We start from the raw sequence: 14484 nt of genomic DNA on the forward strand, positions 1-14484 counted from the left end.
ATAAAAGGCAGTCTTGCCAAGCTCTTAGGGTTACACCTGAAATATTGACATCGTCACCTCCTGATGCTACCTGGCTTGCTGTATTCTTCCAGCCTCCTGCCTGGATTTCAGCATCTGCAGTTTTTATTTTATCTCTAAGACTCAAGCAGTGTCCCTTAAGACTTTCCATGCAGCCAACTCTTCCAAGATGTTAAATCACGTGGAATACAGGGAGAACTAGCCATTTGGATACGGAACTGGCTTGAAGGTAGAAGGCAGAGGGTGGTGGTGGAGGGTTGCTTTTCAGACTGGAGGCCTGGGATCAGTGGTGTGACACAAGGATCGGTGCTGGGTCCACTGCTTTTCGTCATTTATATAAATGATTTGGATGTGAACACAGGAAGTATAGTTAGTAAGTTTGCAGATGACACCACAATTGGAGGTGTAGTGGGCAGAGTACAATGGGATCTTGATCAGAATGGACCAATGGGCTGAGGGGCTGAGGAGTGGGAGATGGAGTTTAATTTAGATAAATGCAAGCTGCTGCATTTTGGAAAGACAAATCAGAGCAGGGTTTATAAACTTAATGGTGAGGTGTTGCTGATCAAAGAGACCATGGAGTGCAGGTTCATAGTTCCTTGAAAGTGGAGTTGTAGGTAAATAGGATAGTGAAGAAGGCGCCTGGTATGCTTTCCTTTATTGGACAGAGCACTGAGTATAGGAGTCGGGAGGTTGTGTTGCAGCTTACAGGAAATTCGTTTGGCCACTTTTGGAATATTGTGTGCAATTCTGGTCTCCCTTCTACAGGAAGGATGTTGTGAAACTTGAAAGGGTTCAGAAAAGATTAGCAAGGATGTGGCCAGGGTTGGTGGATTTGAGCTATAGGGAGAATGTGAATAGGCTAGGGCTGTTTTCCCTGGAGAATTGGAGGCTGAGGGGTGACCTTATAGAGATTTATAAAACCATAAGGGGCATGGATAGGATAAATAGACAAAGTATTTTCCCTGGGGTGGGGAAGTCCAGAACTAGAGGGCATAGGTTTAGGGTGAGAGGGGAAAAATTTAAAAGGGACCTAAGGGTCAACTTTTTCACGCAGAGGGTGGTGCGTGAATGGAATGAGCTGCCAAAGGAAGTGGTGGAGGCTGGTATAATTACAACTTTTAAAAGGCATTTTGATGGATATATGAATAGGAAGGGTTTAGAGGGATACGGGCCAAGTGCTGGCAAATGGGACTAGATTAATTCAGGTTATCTGGTCGGCATGGACGAGTTGGACCAAAGGGTCTGTTTCTGTGCTGTACATCTCCATGACTCTCTGACTCTATGATCCACCACCATTATAAAAGATGGTGACAGCAAATGAGAGATTCAGCAGCAGCATTAAGCAAACATTGAAGGAAAAGCCTAGCAACATAAAAGCAACTAGCAGCCCAACAACTGTGAAAAGCAATCTCCAGGGAGCAGAGAAATTAACATCTTCAGCATGGGGAAGGCCCAGGGTCAGCCAGAGAATTGGCAAGGTAAAAACAATGACTGCAGATGCTGGAAACCAGATTCTGGATCAGTGGTGCTGGAAGAGCACAGCAATTCAGGCAGCATCCAACGAGCAGCAAAATCAACGTTTCGGGCAAAAGCCCTTCATCAGGAATAAAGGCAGAGAGCCTGAAAAACGAATGCAGTCAATTTACCCCCAAGCGCAGTAATGCTTTGGGATTTGCAGACAAAGCACAGACGTAGACGATCAGAGTGAGCCCAGGCAGCTTCAGTGGATGTGTCTGGTGAATCAAGTGCATTTTTGGATTGACTGGACTCCATCTGGTGGCAGAGGATGGTCACTTCAAGGAGTTGCTGAGTCCTAGTACTACCTGCACCAACCAACACCTGCCACTAGATGGAAGAATTCAGCACATGTCCAGCATGACAACCAAGGGTTTGAACTGACACAGGGAACAGCATCAGGCCGGAGCAGAGGGTGGGAGGCAAGGTCGGTGGAGGGAGGAGGAATCAAGTCGGGGCTCAGGGGTAGGGAGAGCGGTATTCAATGCTGGGAGGCAAGTCCTGGGGCAGGCAGTGATGAGCAGGGGAGGCAACAAGGTGGGGGTGAGGGGGGGGGGGTTAGGTGTTGGGGCAGTAGTGTTGCATGTGGGAGGAAAAGCTGCAATGGGGGAGGTGTGATGGTATATGGCAACACCAACTTGCATGGCTGAGGGACTGGGGTGGCAAAGCTGTGCCAGGAGGCACAAGTGGGTGGTGAGGGAGAGCAGGCGTGGAAGCAGAGCTGGCATGAGATTGAGTCGCCATCAAAAAACAAGGTCTGCGTGGGTGGGCCCAAGTGAAGAGAAAGGGAAGGCAATTTTGTCATCCAGGAAATACAGACACAATTTGAAGAGATGGACCCTAAAATTGAAACAAAATGACATTAAACAGCGCAAAGCACAACATAGGCTACCTGTCCTTTTATTTCCTTCACTTTCCTGCCTGTTCCTTTTGGTTAATCTTTCCATGTTTTTATTTCTCTTTCTTTACCTGATTTCATACCAAATTCACTCACTTGGATTCACATGCCTTATGTCCCAATTTGCTGGAATTGATCGCTTCAGAAGGTACATTGTGAGCTGACAGATTCAGCAGGGTCCTAGATGCCCTACTGCCATACGCTGTGACATTATCAGTCCCTCCACCACTTTCAGCGACTTCACAAACATTGGTTTGAGCCGAAAGGTGCAGAGGTGACGACCGTGCCACCCGCTGCAGCAAACCCTAACTTCTGGAACGTTCTGCGGTTTCGACAGCTGTTTCCCTGTGGGATTTGAACCTTTTCTTAAGCTAATGTTTACCTTCTCCCAACCGTTTCTACATTTCCCACCTTTCCTCCATCCTCCCACACAAACTCTGAGGCCTACGCAGAGCTCGGGAGGCAGGAAACCCAACCACAGATCTCTGCACCACTGTCAATAAATCCCCAGTCCAAAGTAAATCCCTGCGTGCAGCTCCTACGCTTGTGGGTGCTAAATGGTCTCTGTTGTCAGGGACACACTACAGAGAAAAACCTGCTAACTCCTGCAATTTTGTTTTTTTTTCTAATCTAGTTGAACAATCTAAGTTCAGGCAAAGCTCAGGATTTAGATGTTGCCATCACCATTTTAGAGTGGGCATGACTTAGTTCACTGGGCATGCACTGGGTATGCAATGGGCAGTAAGCTCTCTGTATCCATGCCTCCTGGACTATGCCCGAAGACATCATTACGACAAACATATTGTTTTTCTAAACTTTCCCTTTGCCCGAGGGATGGAGGATGCCACTTCCTGTTGCCCTCTAAAGTCAGATGTTGAGTGTCACAGAATCAGACATGTTTAGCACAGAAACAGATCCTCCAATCCAACTTGTCTATGACAACCAGACAGCCCAATCTGACATAGCTAGCACTTGGCTCATATCCCTCTAAACCCTATACTCAAATAGATGCCTTTTAAATGTTATAATTGTACCAGCCTCCACCACTTCCTCTCGCAGCTCATTCCATACACACACCACCCTCTGTGTGAAAGGGTTGCCCCTTAGTACCCTTTTATATCTTTCCCCTCTTACCTTAAACCTATGCCCTCTAGTTCTGGACTTCCCCACCCCAGGGAAAAGACCGTGTTGATTTACCCTATCCATGCCCCTCATGATTTTATAAACCTCTATAAGGTCACCCTTCAGCCTCTAACGTTCCAGGGGAAACAGCCCCAGTGTATTCAACCACTCCCTCAAACCCTCCCACATTCTTGTAAATCTTTTCTGCGCAGTATAACATATAACAAACTCCAAACTGGGACCCTACTATCTTCTGTTTGACTTTGGGTTTCAAAGAAGGCCATAAGCTGGCTGATCTGCCCTCAGAAGGCAGGTCCAATATTGGACTGTTTTAAAGAGGCTGCCACCTCAGGTTTGATCCTGTTCACACCTTCACTGCAGTCGACTGGTTCTCCCGAGCTTCAGCAGCTAAAGAGGAAGAGAGATGTGGGTGGCTGTGAGAAAGAGATTTGTCCTTGCAACACTGTTGGTGGGCTAAGAGGAACACTCCTCTCTGTGACTCCACCTCTTCAAGATGACCTGTGCACTCCTCTGGGATTAATCCTGCCCACGATCACTGAGTCAACCAACTCTGAATCCCAACATTTCACCTTCCAATCTCTCATTTTGTTCCTCATCTCTCTCTCCCTGACTCCTTGACAGCCCTAGCTCTCCATGTCATCTCTCTCTTGTTTCTCCATCTCCTTCTCTCTCTCTCTCTCTCCCTTTCTTTCTTCCTCTCTCTCTCTCCATTGCTGCTTCACCCATCAGAAAATCACCCTCATCTGCCTCCACCATCAACCTTAACTCCCCAGTTCTCAAATTCACCATCCCTTCTCCCACATATATCCCCATTTCGAACTTGAGCCTGAGCAGTACACTGGTGTGTACTATTAGCTTCTGTATCCCCACCCTGAGACGGAGTGCTGGCTGTCCATCAGACATGCATGTTCTGTCAAGTTAGCCCTGTCCAGAACCTGAACAGCTCTTCCTGAATTGGTGAATACACCCGAGTAAATACTGGGGCCAGCGCCTGTGGAAGTGGGTTCAGCATGGACCGTGCAGTGCACAACGTCCAGGAATTAAAAACTGCTGCTGAATTTGATACCCTTAACACATTGGAGTGAGACTCCTTTGTGAAACAGTTCCAGGCTTTCTTGGTCCTCTTTCTCTTGACTGATACCTTTTTGAAGCTTGAATATGAGTTGAATGTAATCTAATGGTTAGATCACACCGTGCACAGATTGGGAGCTTACACTGTGTCTGTTGAAAGGTTTAATTCAATTGCAATCCAGTAAGAGTTCCATTTGTCATATTGTAAAAGTAACCGGGAGCTACAGCTGTACAGAAGCAGGCTAGAAGTGGAAAAACCACACTATCACCAGGTTCGGGTTGATGTGATGTGGAGGTGCCGCTGTTGGACTGAGGTGGACAAAGTTAAAAATCACACAGCACCAGGTTATAGTCCAACAGGTTTATTTGGAAGCACTAGCTTTCAGAGTGCTGCTCCTTCTTTTGGTAGCTGTGGAGTAGGTCCAGGAGAAGGAGCAGCAGTCTGAAAGCTAGTGCTTCCAAATAAACCTGTTGGACTATACCCTGGTGTTGTGTGATTTTTAAATTTGTCCAGGTTAGGGCCGGCTTTGGGTGAAATACAGTCAAAAAGTGTGGCTCTGGAAAAGCACAGCAGGTCAGGCAACATCTGAGGAGCAGGAAAATCGATGTTTTGGGCGTAAGCCCTTCATCAGGAATGGCTTTTGTCCAAAACATCGGCTCTCCTGCTCCTCGGATGCTGCCTGGCCTGCTGTGCTTTTCCAGCACCACACTTTTCAACTCTGACTCTCCAGCATCTGCAGTCCTCATTTTCTCTCTCGGATGAAATACAGGCAAGGTCTGTGCCAACTATGAGAAGACAGTAGGCGATGTAAGAAGCCTGGATAAGGAAACGCAGAAATTGTAATACGTAATAATGTGATATTTTGTACAAAGCTTGGGGGTGTCTAACAAGGCAGGGTTGGGCTTAGACATCATAATGATAAGATTAGGTCTCCTTGACACGCATGAAAATAAATGATTAACCTGCTTCCTGATTCCTCAGACAATTTGTCAAGTTGTGAGTGAAACAGTATTAATAGGGACAGCACTGTATGAGAATGGCAGAACTTTTGGTGAGATAATGTTGCAGGAAATAACCCAAACACCGACACCATCCTTTAAGATTAAAGTTGCCAACTCTGGCTGCACTTATATCTGGTGATTTCATCACAGTCTCCCTCCACACACCCAGCCACACAGCCTCATCTTGTCATCAATAAGCTTATAGTAACTAATAAACTACTGCACTCATATAAAATTTTAAACCCCTGTGATATTGCCCCCGGCTTTGAAGAATGGTGTCCATGATTTGGGTGGCATGGTGGCTCAGTGGTTAGCACTGCTGCCTCACAGCGCTAGGGACCCGGGTTTAATTTCAGCCTCGGGCGACTGTCTGTGTGGTGTTTATACATTCTCCCTGTGTCTGCGTGGGTTTCCTCCCACAGTCCAAAGATGTGCAGGTCAGGTGAATTGACCATACTAAATTGTCCATAATGTTAGGTGCATTAGTCAGAGGGAAATGGGCCTAGCTGGGTTACTTTATGGAGGGTTGGTGTGGATGTGTTGGGCCGAAGGGCCTGTTTCCACACTGTCAGAAATCTAAAGAAACCTTCCACTCAGTGGTGGCAACCCAACTGCTGTGCAATCATTTCGGGACTTATGTCCACAGGGACTGAGTGTGACCTTGTGTAAATGTAATGCTGATTGGCGCCTGTGTTTAAAAATGTGTTGCTGGAAAAGCGCAGCAGGTCAGGCAGCATCCGAGGAGCAGAAGAATCGACGTTTCGGGCATAAGCCCTTCTTCAGGAATGAGGCTGGTGTGCCAAGCGGGCTGAGATAAAAGGTAGGGGGGAGAAAATTTGGGGAGTGGCGCTGGGAATACAATAGGTGGAAGGAGGTGAGGGTGGGGGTGATAGGCCGGAGAGAGGGTGGGGGCGGAGAGGTCGGGAAGAAGACTGCAGGTCAAGAAGGCGGTGCTGAATCCGGGGGTTGGGACTGAGATAAAGTGGGGGAACACCTCTGGATCACCCTTACCAACCAACCCAACCGCCCCGTGACTGAACATTTTAACTCCCCCTCCCACTGCACCAAGGACATGCAGGTCAGACCCTGACCACACGACGCCTGGAGGAAGAGCGCCTCATCTTCCGCCTAGGAACCCTCCAACCACACGGGATGAAGGTAGGTTTCTCCAGCTTCCTCATTTCCTGCTCCTCGGATGCTGCCTGGCCTGCTGTGTTTTTCCAGCACCACATTTTTCAACTCTGGTCTCCAGCATCTGCAGTCCTCACTTTCTCCTAGCTGAATGGTGCCTGTCCACTTCAAATTCACTTTCTGAAGAACACTCTCTGACCTCAGCAAACTCAGCAGAAAGAGAAGCTTTGAACTGATTTACAAGGATCTTTCATTTTCTGTGTCATTGGCAAGAGTTGTTGTCATAGACCATCAGGGCATTCAGGAGTGGAGTTCCATTCTCTTGGATAGTTGGATGAGCCTTCTGCGTTCAAGTTCAGGCTATATTAGTGCCATCTAGTGCAGGATATGAATCTTACCTGTCATTTATAGACTGCAATTGAATTAAACCTGACCAGGAGAATTATCCCTTATAGGTTCATAATGTCCTTTAGGGAAGGAAACTGCAATCATTACCTGGTCTGGCCTACATGTGACTCCAGACCTGCAGCAAGGTGGTTGACTTTTAACTGCTGTCTAGACAATTAGGGATGGGTAATAAATACTGGCCTAGCCAATGACATCCTCATCCTGTGAATGAATTTTAAAAATCCATCACAGTGGTTAGCACTGCTGCCTCACAGCGCCAAGGTCCTGGGTTCAATTCCAGCTTTGGGCAACTGTCTGTGTGGAGTTAGCACATTCTCCCCGTGGCTGTGTGGGTTTCCTCCCACAATCCAAAGATGTGCAGGTGAATTGGCCATGCTAAATTGCCCATAGAGTTTAGGTGCATTAGTCAGAGGGAAATGGGTCTGGGTGGGTTACTCTTCGGAGGGTCGGTGTGGACTTGTTGGGCCGAAGGGCCTGTTTCCACACTGTAGGGAATCTAATCTAATCATTACTGTAGACCATGGAGTGTGATTTTGTACATATAAAGCAACATCTCCATTTTCTTTTCCTTGCAGGATGTTGTGAGGGTTGATGGAAGGATTAACATTTCTGACCCATTTATGACCAATCTCCAATTGCCTCGGGAAGATTACAGTGTAAGGTCATTGCAAATGATGGTTATGAGTCAACCACGTTGCCACAGACCTAAACTCACATGTAGGCAAGACCACCAGACAAATTCACAAGAGACGATTAGTGAACCCAATGCATTTGGAGATGTCACCATTGTTTCTTAGGATATTCCAGATTAATCCAAGAAATTCCCTAGCTGCCGTAGAAGAATTTGAACTCATGTCCCTGGATCAGGCATCTGGATTATTCATCCAACAACATAATCCTATACTTCATCTCCTTTGAGGATATCCAACTATCAGGAAAGAATTCTGAACAAACCCACTGCCACTAAATCTAAACACGGTGATGATACTGGGAGGAAGCTCTGCCCATATTACAGCCACTTGGCAGCAGCTTCCCCTGCCCAGGATCAAACTGAGTAAATATGAGTCAGTGTTTGATTGTGGTGGAGGCGCGAGAATATAAAGACTGAACGCAGCAGGGAAAGGACAGAGCAAGAGAGAGAAGCAGCTCTTTTACTCTGAGAAAGCAGCCAGCTGATCACACAAGAGGCAGAATGAAAGCCTTTCTCCTCACCATTGCTGCAGTGCAGATTCTCCACTGCTCAGGTAGGTCCCAGAGAGAGCGGCTCCTCATCAACCAACGAGTTATTGCCAATGAGGTTCACTCACTCAGATATCATCGAGGTGGAAAAATAATTCGCTGAAGTATTCTGGAATGTTTTGTACAACTTATCCTTTTCTCTATCGACAGGAATACCGAGCCCTAAGAATGCTCTGAGAGCATCTGTTATAAAACTGAACCGAATCACCGAGACCAGCAATCTGTGTGGGATAACCAGGAGAAGGGTGAAGGATGTAAGTGTGTCCTGGCCTCAGTCTGTTTCACTCTCTGAACTCTACAAGAATATTACTGAGTGCATTTATTCCTTTTCTCTTTCATCTTAGTTTTCCTTTATCCTTCCTAGTTTCTTCTCCTTTGTCAAGCCTCCTATGCCTCACGTCTCTGTCCTCCCAATTCTCCTCCATTATCCCAGGCTTCCTATCCTGTGAGATCAGTTTACTGCTCCCTCTGTCTCTCTCATGTTATCATTGGGAGAACTCACTGAGGCACTGACCTACTTCGAGCTGCAATTCCACTTGGCTCTTGCCAGCCTCAACACAACTATCTGAGGCTCAACCATCCCTTTCGAACACTTTTGGCCTTGAGATGAGCTTCCAGAATTCCGCCTCATCACCCAGTCTGCTCCATTCCATCTCTGTAACATCACTTGTCTCAACTCCTGTTGGAGGTCTGAAACAAAAACCGAAATTGCTAACAAAACTAAGCAGGACTGGCAGCATCCAAGGGAAGAAAGCAGAGTTAACATTTTCAGTGACTTTTCATCAGTTTCATCAGCAATTATCTGTTTTTGATTCTCGCACTGTTGTATAAATCTGGCAATGCGGCTGCACATCTGACTGGTATTTCAAACTCTATCCTCCATAAACTTGAGGTCATTCAGCATTTTGCTGCAGGTGTCACAACTCGTAGCAAGGCCCGTTCCCTTGTTCGCTTCATAAGCTGCAAGTCAAGCAATACTGTCCTTGATTTTAAATTTTTGGAAACTCTCCTTTGTCTTCACTCCCAACTCCCTGATCTCCATGATTTCCTGCAAATTCACAACCCTACCTTCAGATCTCCAGTCCTCATTTTTGCCTTCATGAATGTTGCAAGATGAATCCTCACCACAGCTCATCATGGTCGGTTTGCTGACAGGAATGATAGGATCTGCTTGGTCTATTGTGGTTGCGAAAACAGCAGATTGTAGTATGAACAGAAGACACTATTATCTTAAACAAGATGAAGTTTATTGTGTGATAATGGTCAGATACCAAGTAACATTACTATGATGGATGCTGCTACACCTTGATGTTAGCTCTTACTCCTTCTTCAAGACTCAAAGCTGACTCAAGTCCATGCAACCTCATCTTATTGCTGCTGGTGTTAAATGCATTTCTTATCATTACGCCGATAAGACTGTTAAACCCTTACATAACAATGAATATTCCTGATTTTCATCTCTCCACTATTAGTGGTTTTACCTTCAGCTGCCTGGGCTCAAAGATTTGAAATTCATTGCCCTGCGCCTGTCTATCTCTCTACTTCTGCCTTTAAGATCTTCCTCAAAACCTGCATTTGATTGAGCTTTTGGCAATTACTCAGCCATTACCTCATTTGGTTCAGTGCAAAGTTTATTTTATAATGCTCTTGTGGCACAGTCAGTTTGTTACATTCAAGGTGTTATGTAAATTTACATTGTTGTCCTTTTGATTATTAAACAGAAGGAGAAAGATATGTCACACTCAATGCTGATTGGTTAGTCAGTTCAGAGTAAGAACAGAGTAAGATACAGTCAGACACTCATTAATTGTTTCTCTCTCATTAGATTTACCGCACTGGAAAATTATCGTACAATGTGGATTTAACATTCTCTGTGAAAGAAACTGTCTGCTCCAAGAATTCTGGACTGGAATTTGATGATCCCAGCTGCAATTTCCGTCCCAAAAAGACTGCAGTGAGTTCTGAATTATATTTTGTCACATTCAAACTTCATGTATACAAACTTCTATCATTGAAAGGTATTGTATATTGAGCTGTATTACAGAAAGTGTCATGCATATTGAGTTATATCAGATAAACAGTGAGACTCAGGGGTTCAGGTATATAATAATTCTTTGAAGTTTGCATCACATATAGTGAGGGTGGATAAGAAGGCACTGAACATGCTTGTCTTCATTGCTCAGACCTTGAAAAATAGGAGTTGGGACATCATGTTGAGGTTGTACAGGACATTGGTGAGGCCTCTGTGTGCAGTTCTGGTCTCCCTGTTGTAGGAAGGATATTATTAAGGTGGAGAGGGCTCAGAGGAGTCCCATGAGTTATGGGGAGACGCAGGATGGATGGGGACCTTTTTCACTGGAGTGCAGGAGGTTGTAGGGTGATGTTATAAAGGTTTATGAAATCATGTGTGGTGAAATAAGGTGAATGGCAGGTGTCTTTTCCTTAGGGCAGAGATTTCAAGACTGGAGGTGTATTTTTAAGATGAGAAAGGAAAGATTTGAAAAAGACATGAGAGGCTTTTTTTTACACAGAGACGGGTCGTGTGTGGAATGAACATTCCAGAGAAAGTGGTGGATGTGGGTATACTTACAAGTTTTAAATGAATTTATATCAGTACATGAATAAGAAGTATTTAGAGGGATATGGGGCCAAAGTTACAAGGTGGGACTAGTTTAGTCTGGGATTATATTCGGTATGGACTGGTTGAACCAAAAGGTCTGGCTCTGTGCTGTACGACTTTATGGCTCCTATAGGAATGATGTTGTGAAATTTGAAAGGGTTCAGAAATGATTGACAAGGATGTTGCCAGGATTGGCAGGGCTGAGCTATAAGGAGAGGCTGAACAGATTGGGACTGTTTTCCCGGGAGCAACAGAAGCTGAGGGGTGATCTTATAGAGGTTTATAAAATCACAAGGGGAATGGAGAGGATAAATAGACAAGGTCTTTTCACTGGGGTCAGGGAGTCCAAACCTGGAGGGCATAGGTTTAGGGTAAGAGGAGAAATATTTAAAAGGGGCCTCGGGCAAACGTCTTAAAGCAGAAGGTGGTGTGTGTATAGAATGAGCTACCAAATGAAGTGGTGGAGGTTGGTACAATTACAACATTTAAAAGGCATCTGGATAGGTACATGAATAGGAAGGGTTTAGAGGGATATAGGCTAAATGCTGGTAAATGGGACTAGATTAATTTAGGATATGGTTGGCATGGACAAATTGCACTGAAGGGTCTGTTTCTGTGCTGTACATCTCTATGATTCTGTGGCTCTATGCCTCTAAATGTCATATCTACATTCAAATTACACAGAGGTATATAATAGAAAGCATTGTGTATACTGAAGATTATCACAGAAAGTGTAGAAGGGGTCACTCCAATGATTTATACCAGAGAAACATCATATGTGCAGGGTTATATTAGAAAAGGTTGAGGGTATTGATATATGAATATCATAGAAAGGGTCATGAATACTGAATTATATTACAGAAAACACTATGTATCTTAAAGTGTGTCATAGAAAGTGTTGCATGCCCTGAAAATAAACCGAAAAAAAGGCCTTGTATGTCACAGAATGGACTGTATGCGTTTGGTCATATCATAGAAAGGACTGTGAGTTTTGATTATGTCAAAGAACGGCCAGATGTTTGCTGAGTTATCTTATAGAAATATCTATGTGGACTGACTCAGAGGAGTATCATAGGAGCTCCCTTCAGCTCTCAGTGCTGAAGATGATGTAATAGATAACTTTAATACTCTCCCATTGCATTTGACAGGTGAAAGGATTTTGCAAGAGCCATGTTGAATATTTTGCGGATGAGGTTGTTGACGTTGACGTGGAGTGTCGGGGGTTGAAGACGTTTGACAGCAGAAGTGGATCCTTCGAGTCCAGTGAAAACAGCATCGAGGTAACCTCACCATTAAACTCACCAGGGCAATGGGATCTCTGACTTTGTGTTTTATCCCAGACTCAGATTTTGTCAGACTCAAAGTTGTATTTCAAATCTTCAAACTCTTCCTTTGGCGAATCTTTATTGCAGTGGAATAACAATCAGAGCAGCTCTTGGCTTTTCACCAGCAATAAGTCTGTGCAGAGATATTATTATTGCTTGCTGCTATTCAAGGAGATAATTACTCTTTATTATTTGAGGGCTAACACATTTAACCTTTTTTGGGTTATTGATTTAGTGATGATTGCAAAACTAATGCTTCAAAGAAAGATCACATATATCCCTGGTCTATACATACATATACATACATTTTTCTACTTAAATTCAGGTGAAAATGAGAAGAACTCATCACCCAAGAGTCTACAAACGTGAGTATAAACCTGGATTTTTATCAGAACCTTATTGACAACAATAAAGTGGATTTCTCTGTTTAGAGTGGAGCCTGTGACAGTGACTGTGCTACGTTTTTATTGAATTCAGTATTACCCAGAATCTATAGGGGAGGGAAGACAAACATGTGAATCTTGCCGAGTCTTTCCCAAAGAATTTTGGGAGGAACTTAAAGTAGAGATGCTTATATTTGCCCATGAAGATGATTTCACACTAGAACAACGTAACCGAATCAACTTATAGATGTTCAGCACTTACCGGACAATAATTCCTCTCTCTTTGAGAATGTACAACAGGGACAATCTGATCAATAATCTCCATCAATTTAAGCAAGAACCCCCCCGCCCGCCTCCCTCTCCAAGGGTTGAATGATTATTGCTGCACTGGTGAAGATTTCTTCACTCAGTCATTGAATCCCAATTTTGAAATCCAAGGAGTTAACATTTCATCATCTTTTAGATCGAGTGATTTGTGATCTATTATCATTGAAATTTGTTTACAGATGAATCTAAAAATTTAGAAATGTGAAAAATAAACTGGTGTCTGATTTTTTTTAAATACAGGTGTTAAGCAAATCAAAAGACTGGTCACTGCGGGAGGTTTCAAACGTGAGTATAAACTGGGATTTTCTACCAAAGAATTGTCTCTCGTTCATGATCATCAATAACAATAAAACATTGAACACAGTCTATTGGAATATGATCGTTGTCTTCACTCTGTTCATTCCAGGAACACCATGGTGATTCAGGATCTCGACACGAACCAGCAATGAAACTTCTGTAAAGCCAAGCTTGGTGTTAACACAAGACCTCACTCCAATTAAACAAGATGTTATCAATCGTACTTTACTTGTTCATGTATAAACCTGGGCTTCCTGATTGTATATTTCACTGTACAGTAACTGGAAGATTCTCTAGTTTGTAAATGTTCTGTCTTTTGGTATATGTTGTCTTATGTTCTGTGGACCACATTAAAATTTAAAAGAGAATACTTCCTGATGTTTCTCTAAAAGTTGTTTGTTATTTCACCGTTAGGGTACGAGTCCAGAGAGACAATGCTCAAACCAACCTGTCTCACACACCATGACCACATTCCACACATCGATTGCTAGTTGCTGTGAACTGGAACGTCACAGTTTTAAGTCCCGACTTGGGGGTTGGTTAATTAACAACATAGCAAAATCTTATTAAAGTGGAGCTATCATTCCTGACGAGGACATTTGAATGTTTCATATATCGTCTGCAGAAAATGTGTTTTTGGTGTGAATTCTTGTAACTTGTGATAGTTGTGAATTCTGAGTGGTGCTGATCACTGTGCTTTTAAACATAATTCAAGCAGGTGCATTTGGTTTTAGCAAAGGCCGGTCTTTAGAGACATCAGTCTCAGAGTCAAAGTAATCATTTGAAAACTTATGCATCGAGCAGTAACTTTGTCTCAATTGGTCACAGACTAAAAATAAATGCTGTCTTCACCTCTTCATTGTAGTACACACCCTTCAGATCCCGCATTTTTTGGCTGTTTCTTGCTTCATTCCTTTTGCATTCTATTAGCTTGTTCTTTCTTACAGCAGCAGTTTCCATTGCAGAATGTGATGAACTGTTCAACCTCCTCGTGGGAGCACGAGCCAGCGTCGATACAGTCATCAATGTAGCAGAGGAAAAGGTGGGGGGTGGTGCCAGTGTAGCTGCGGAAGATGGACTGTTCCACATATCCTACGAAGAGAC

General features: G+C 44.1%; 1 protein-coding gene across 1 annotated transcript; it reads left to right on the forward strand.

Moving 5' to 3' along the window:
* Nucleotides 1–8307: 8307 nt before the first annotated feature.
* LOC122551986 (secreted phosphoprotein 24-like) lies at nt 8308–13753 on the forward strand. Its single transcript, XM_043694549.2, has 7 exons — nt 8308–8433; nt 8579–8682; nt 10254–10382; nt 12197–12328; nt 12699–12738; nt 13324–13368; nt 13490–13753. Exons 1-7 carry the CDS (start codon nt 8382–8384, stop codon nt 13501–13503), a joined length of 516 nt encoding a protein of 171 aa, XP_043550484.2. The 5' UTR covers nt 8308–8381; the 3' UTR covers nt 13504–13753.
* Nucleotides 13754–14484: the final 731 nt, after the last annotated feature.

The sequence above is a fragment of the Chiloscyllium plagiosum genome, unplaced genomic scaffold, assembly GCF_037043375.1.
Source record: "Chiloscyllium plagiosum isolate Xiang-an unplaced genomic scaffold, Cpla_swu_hap1 HiC_scaffold_7, whole genome shotgun sequence".
NCBI lineage: Eukaryota > Metazoa > Chordata > Chondrichthyes > Orectolobiformes > Hemiscylliidae > Chiloscyllium > Chiloscyllium plagiosum.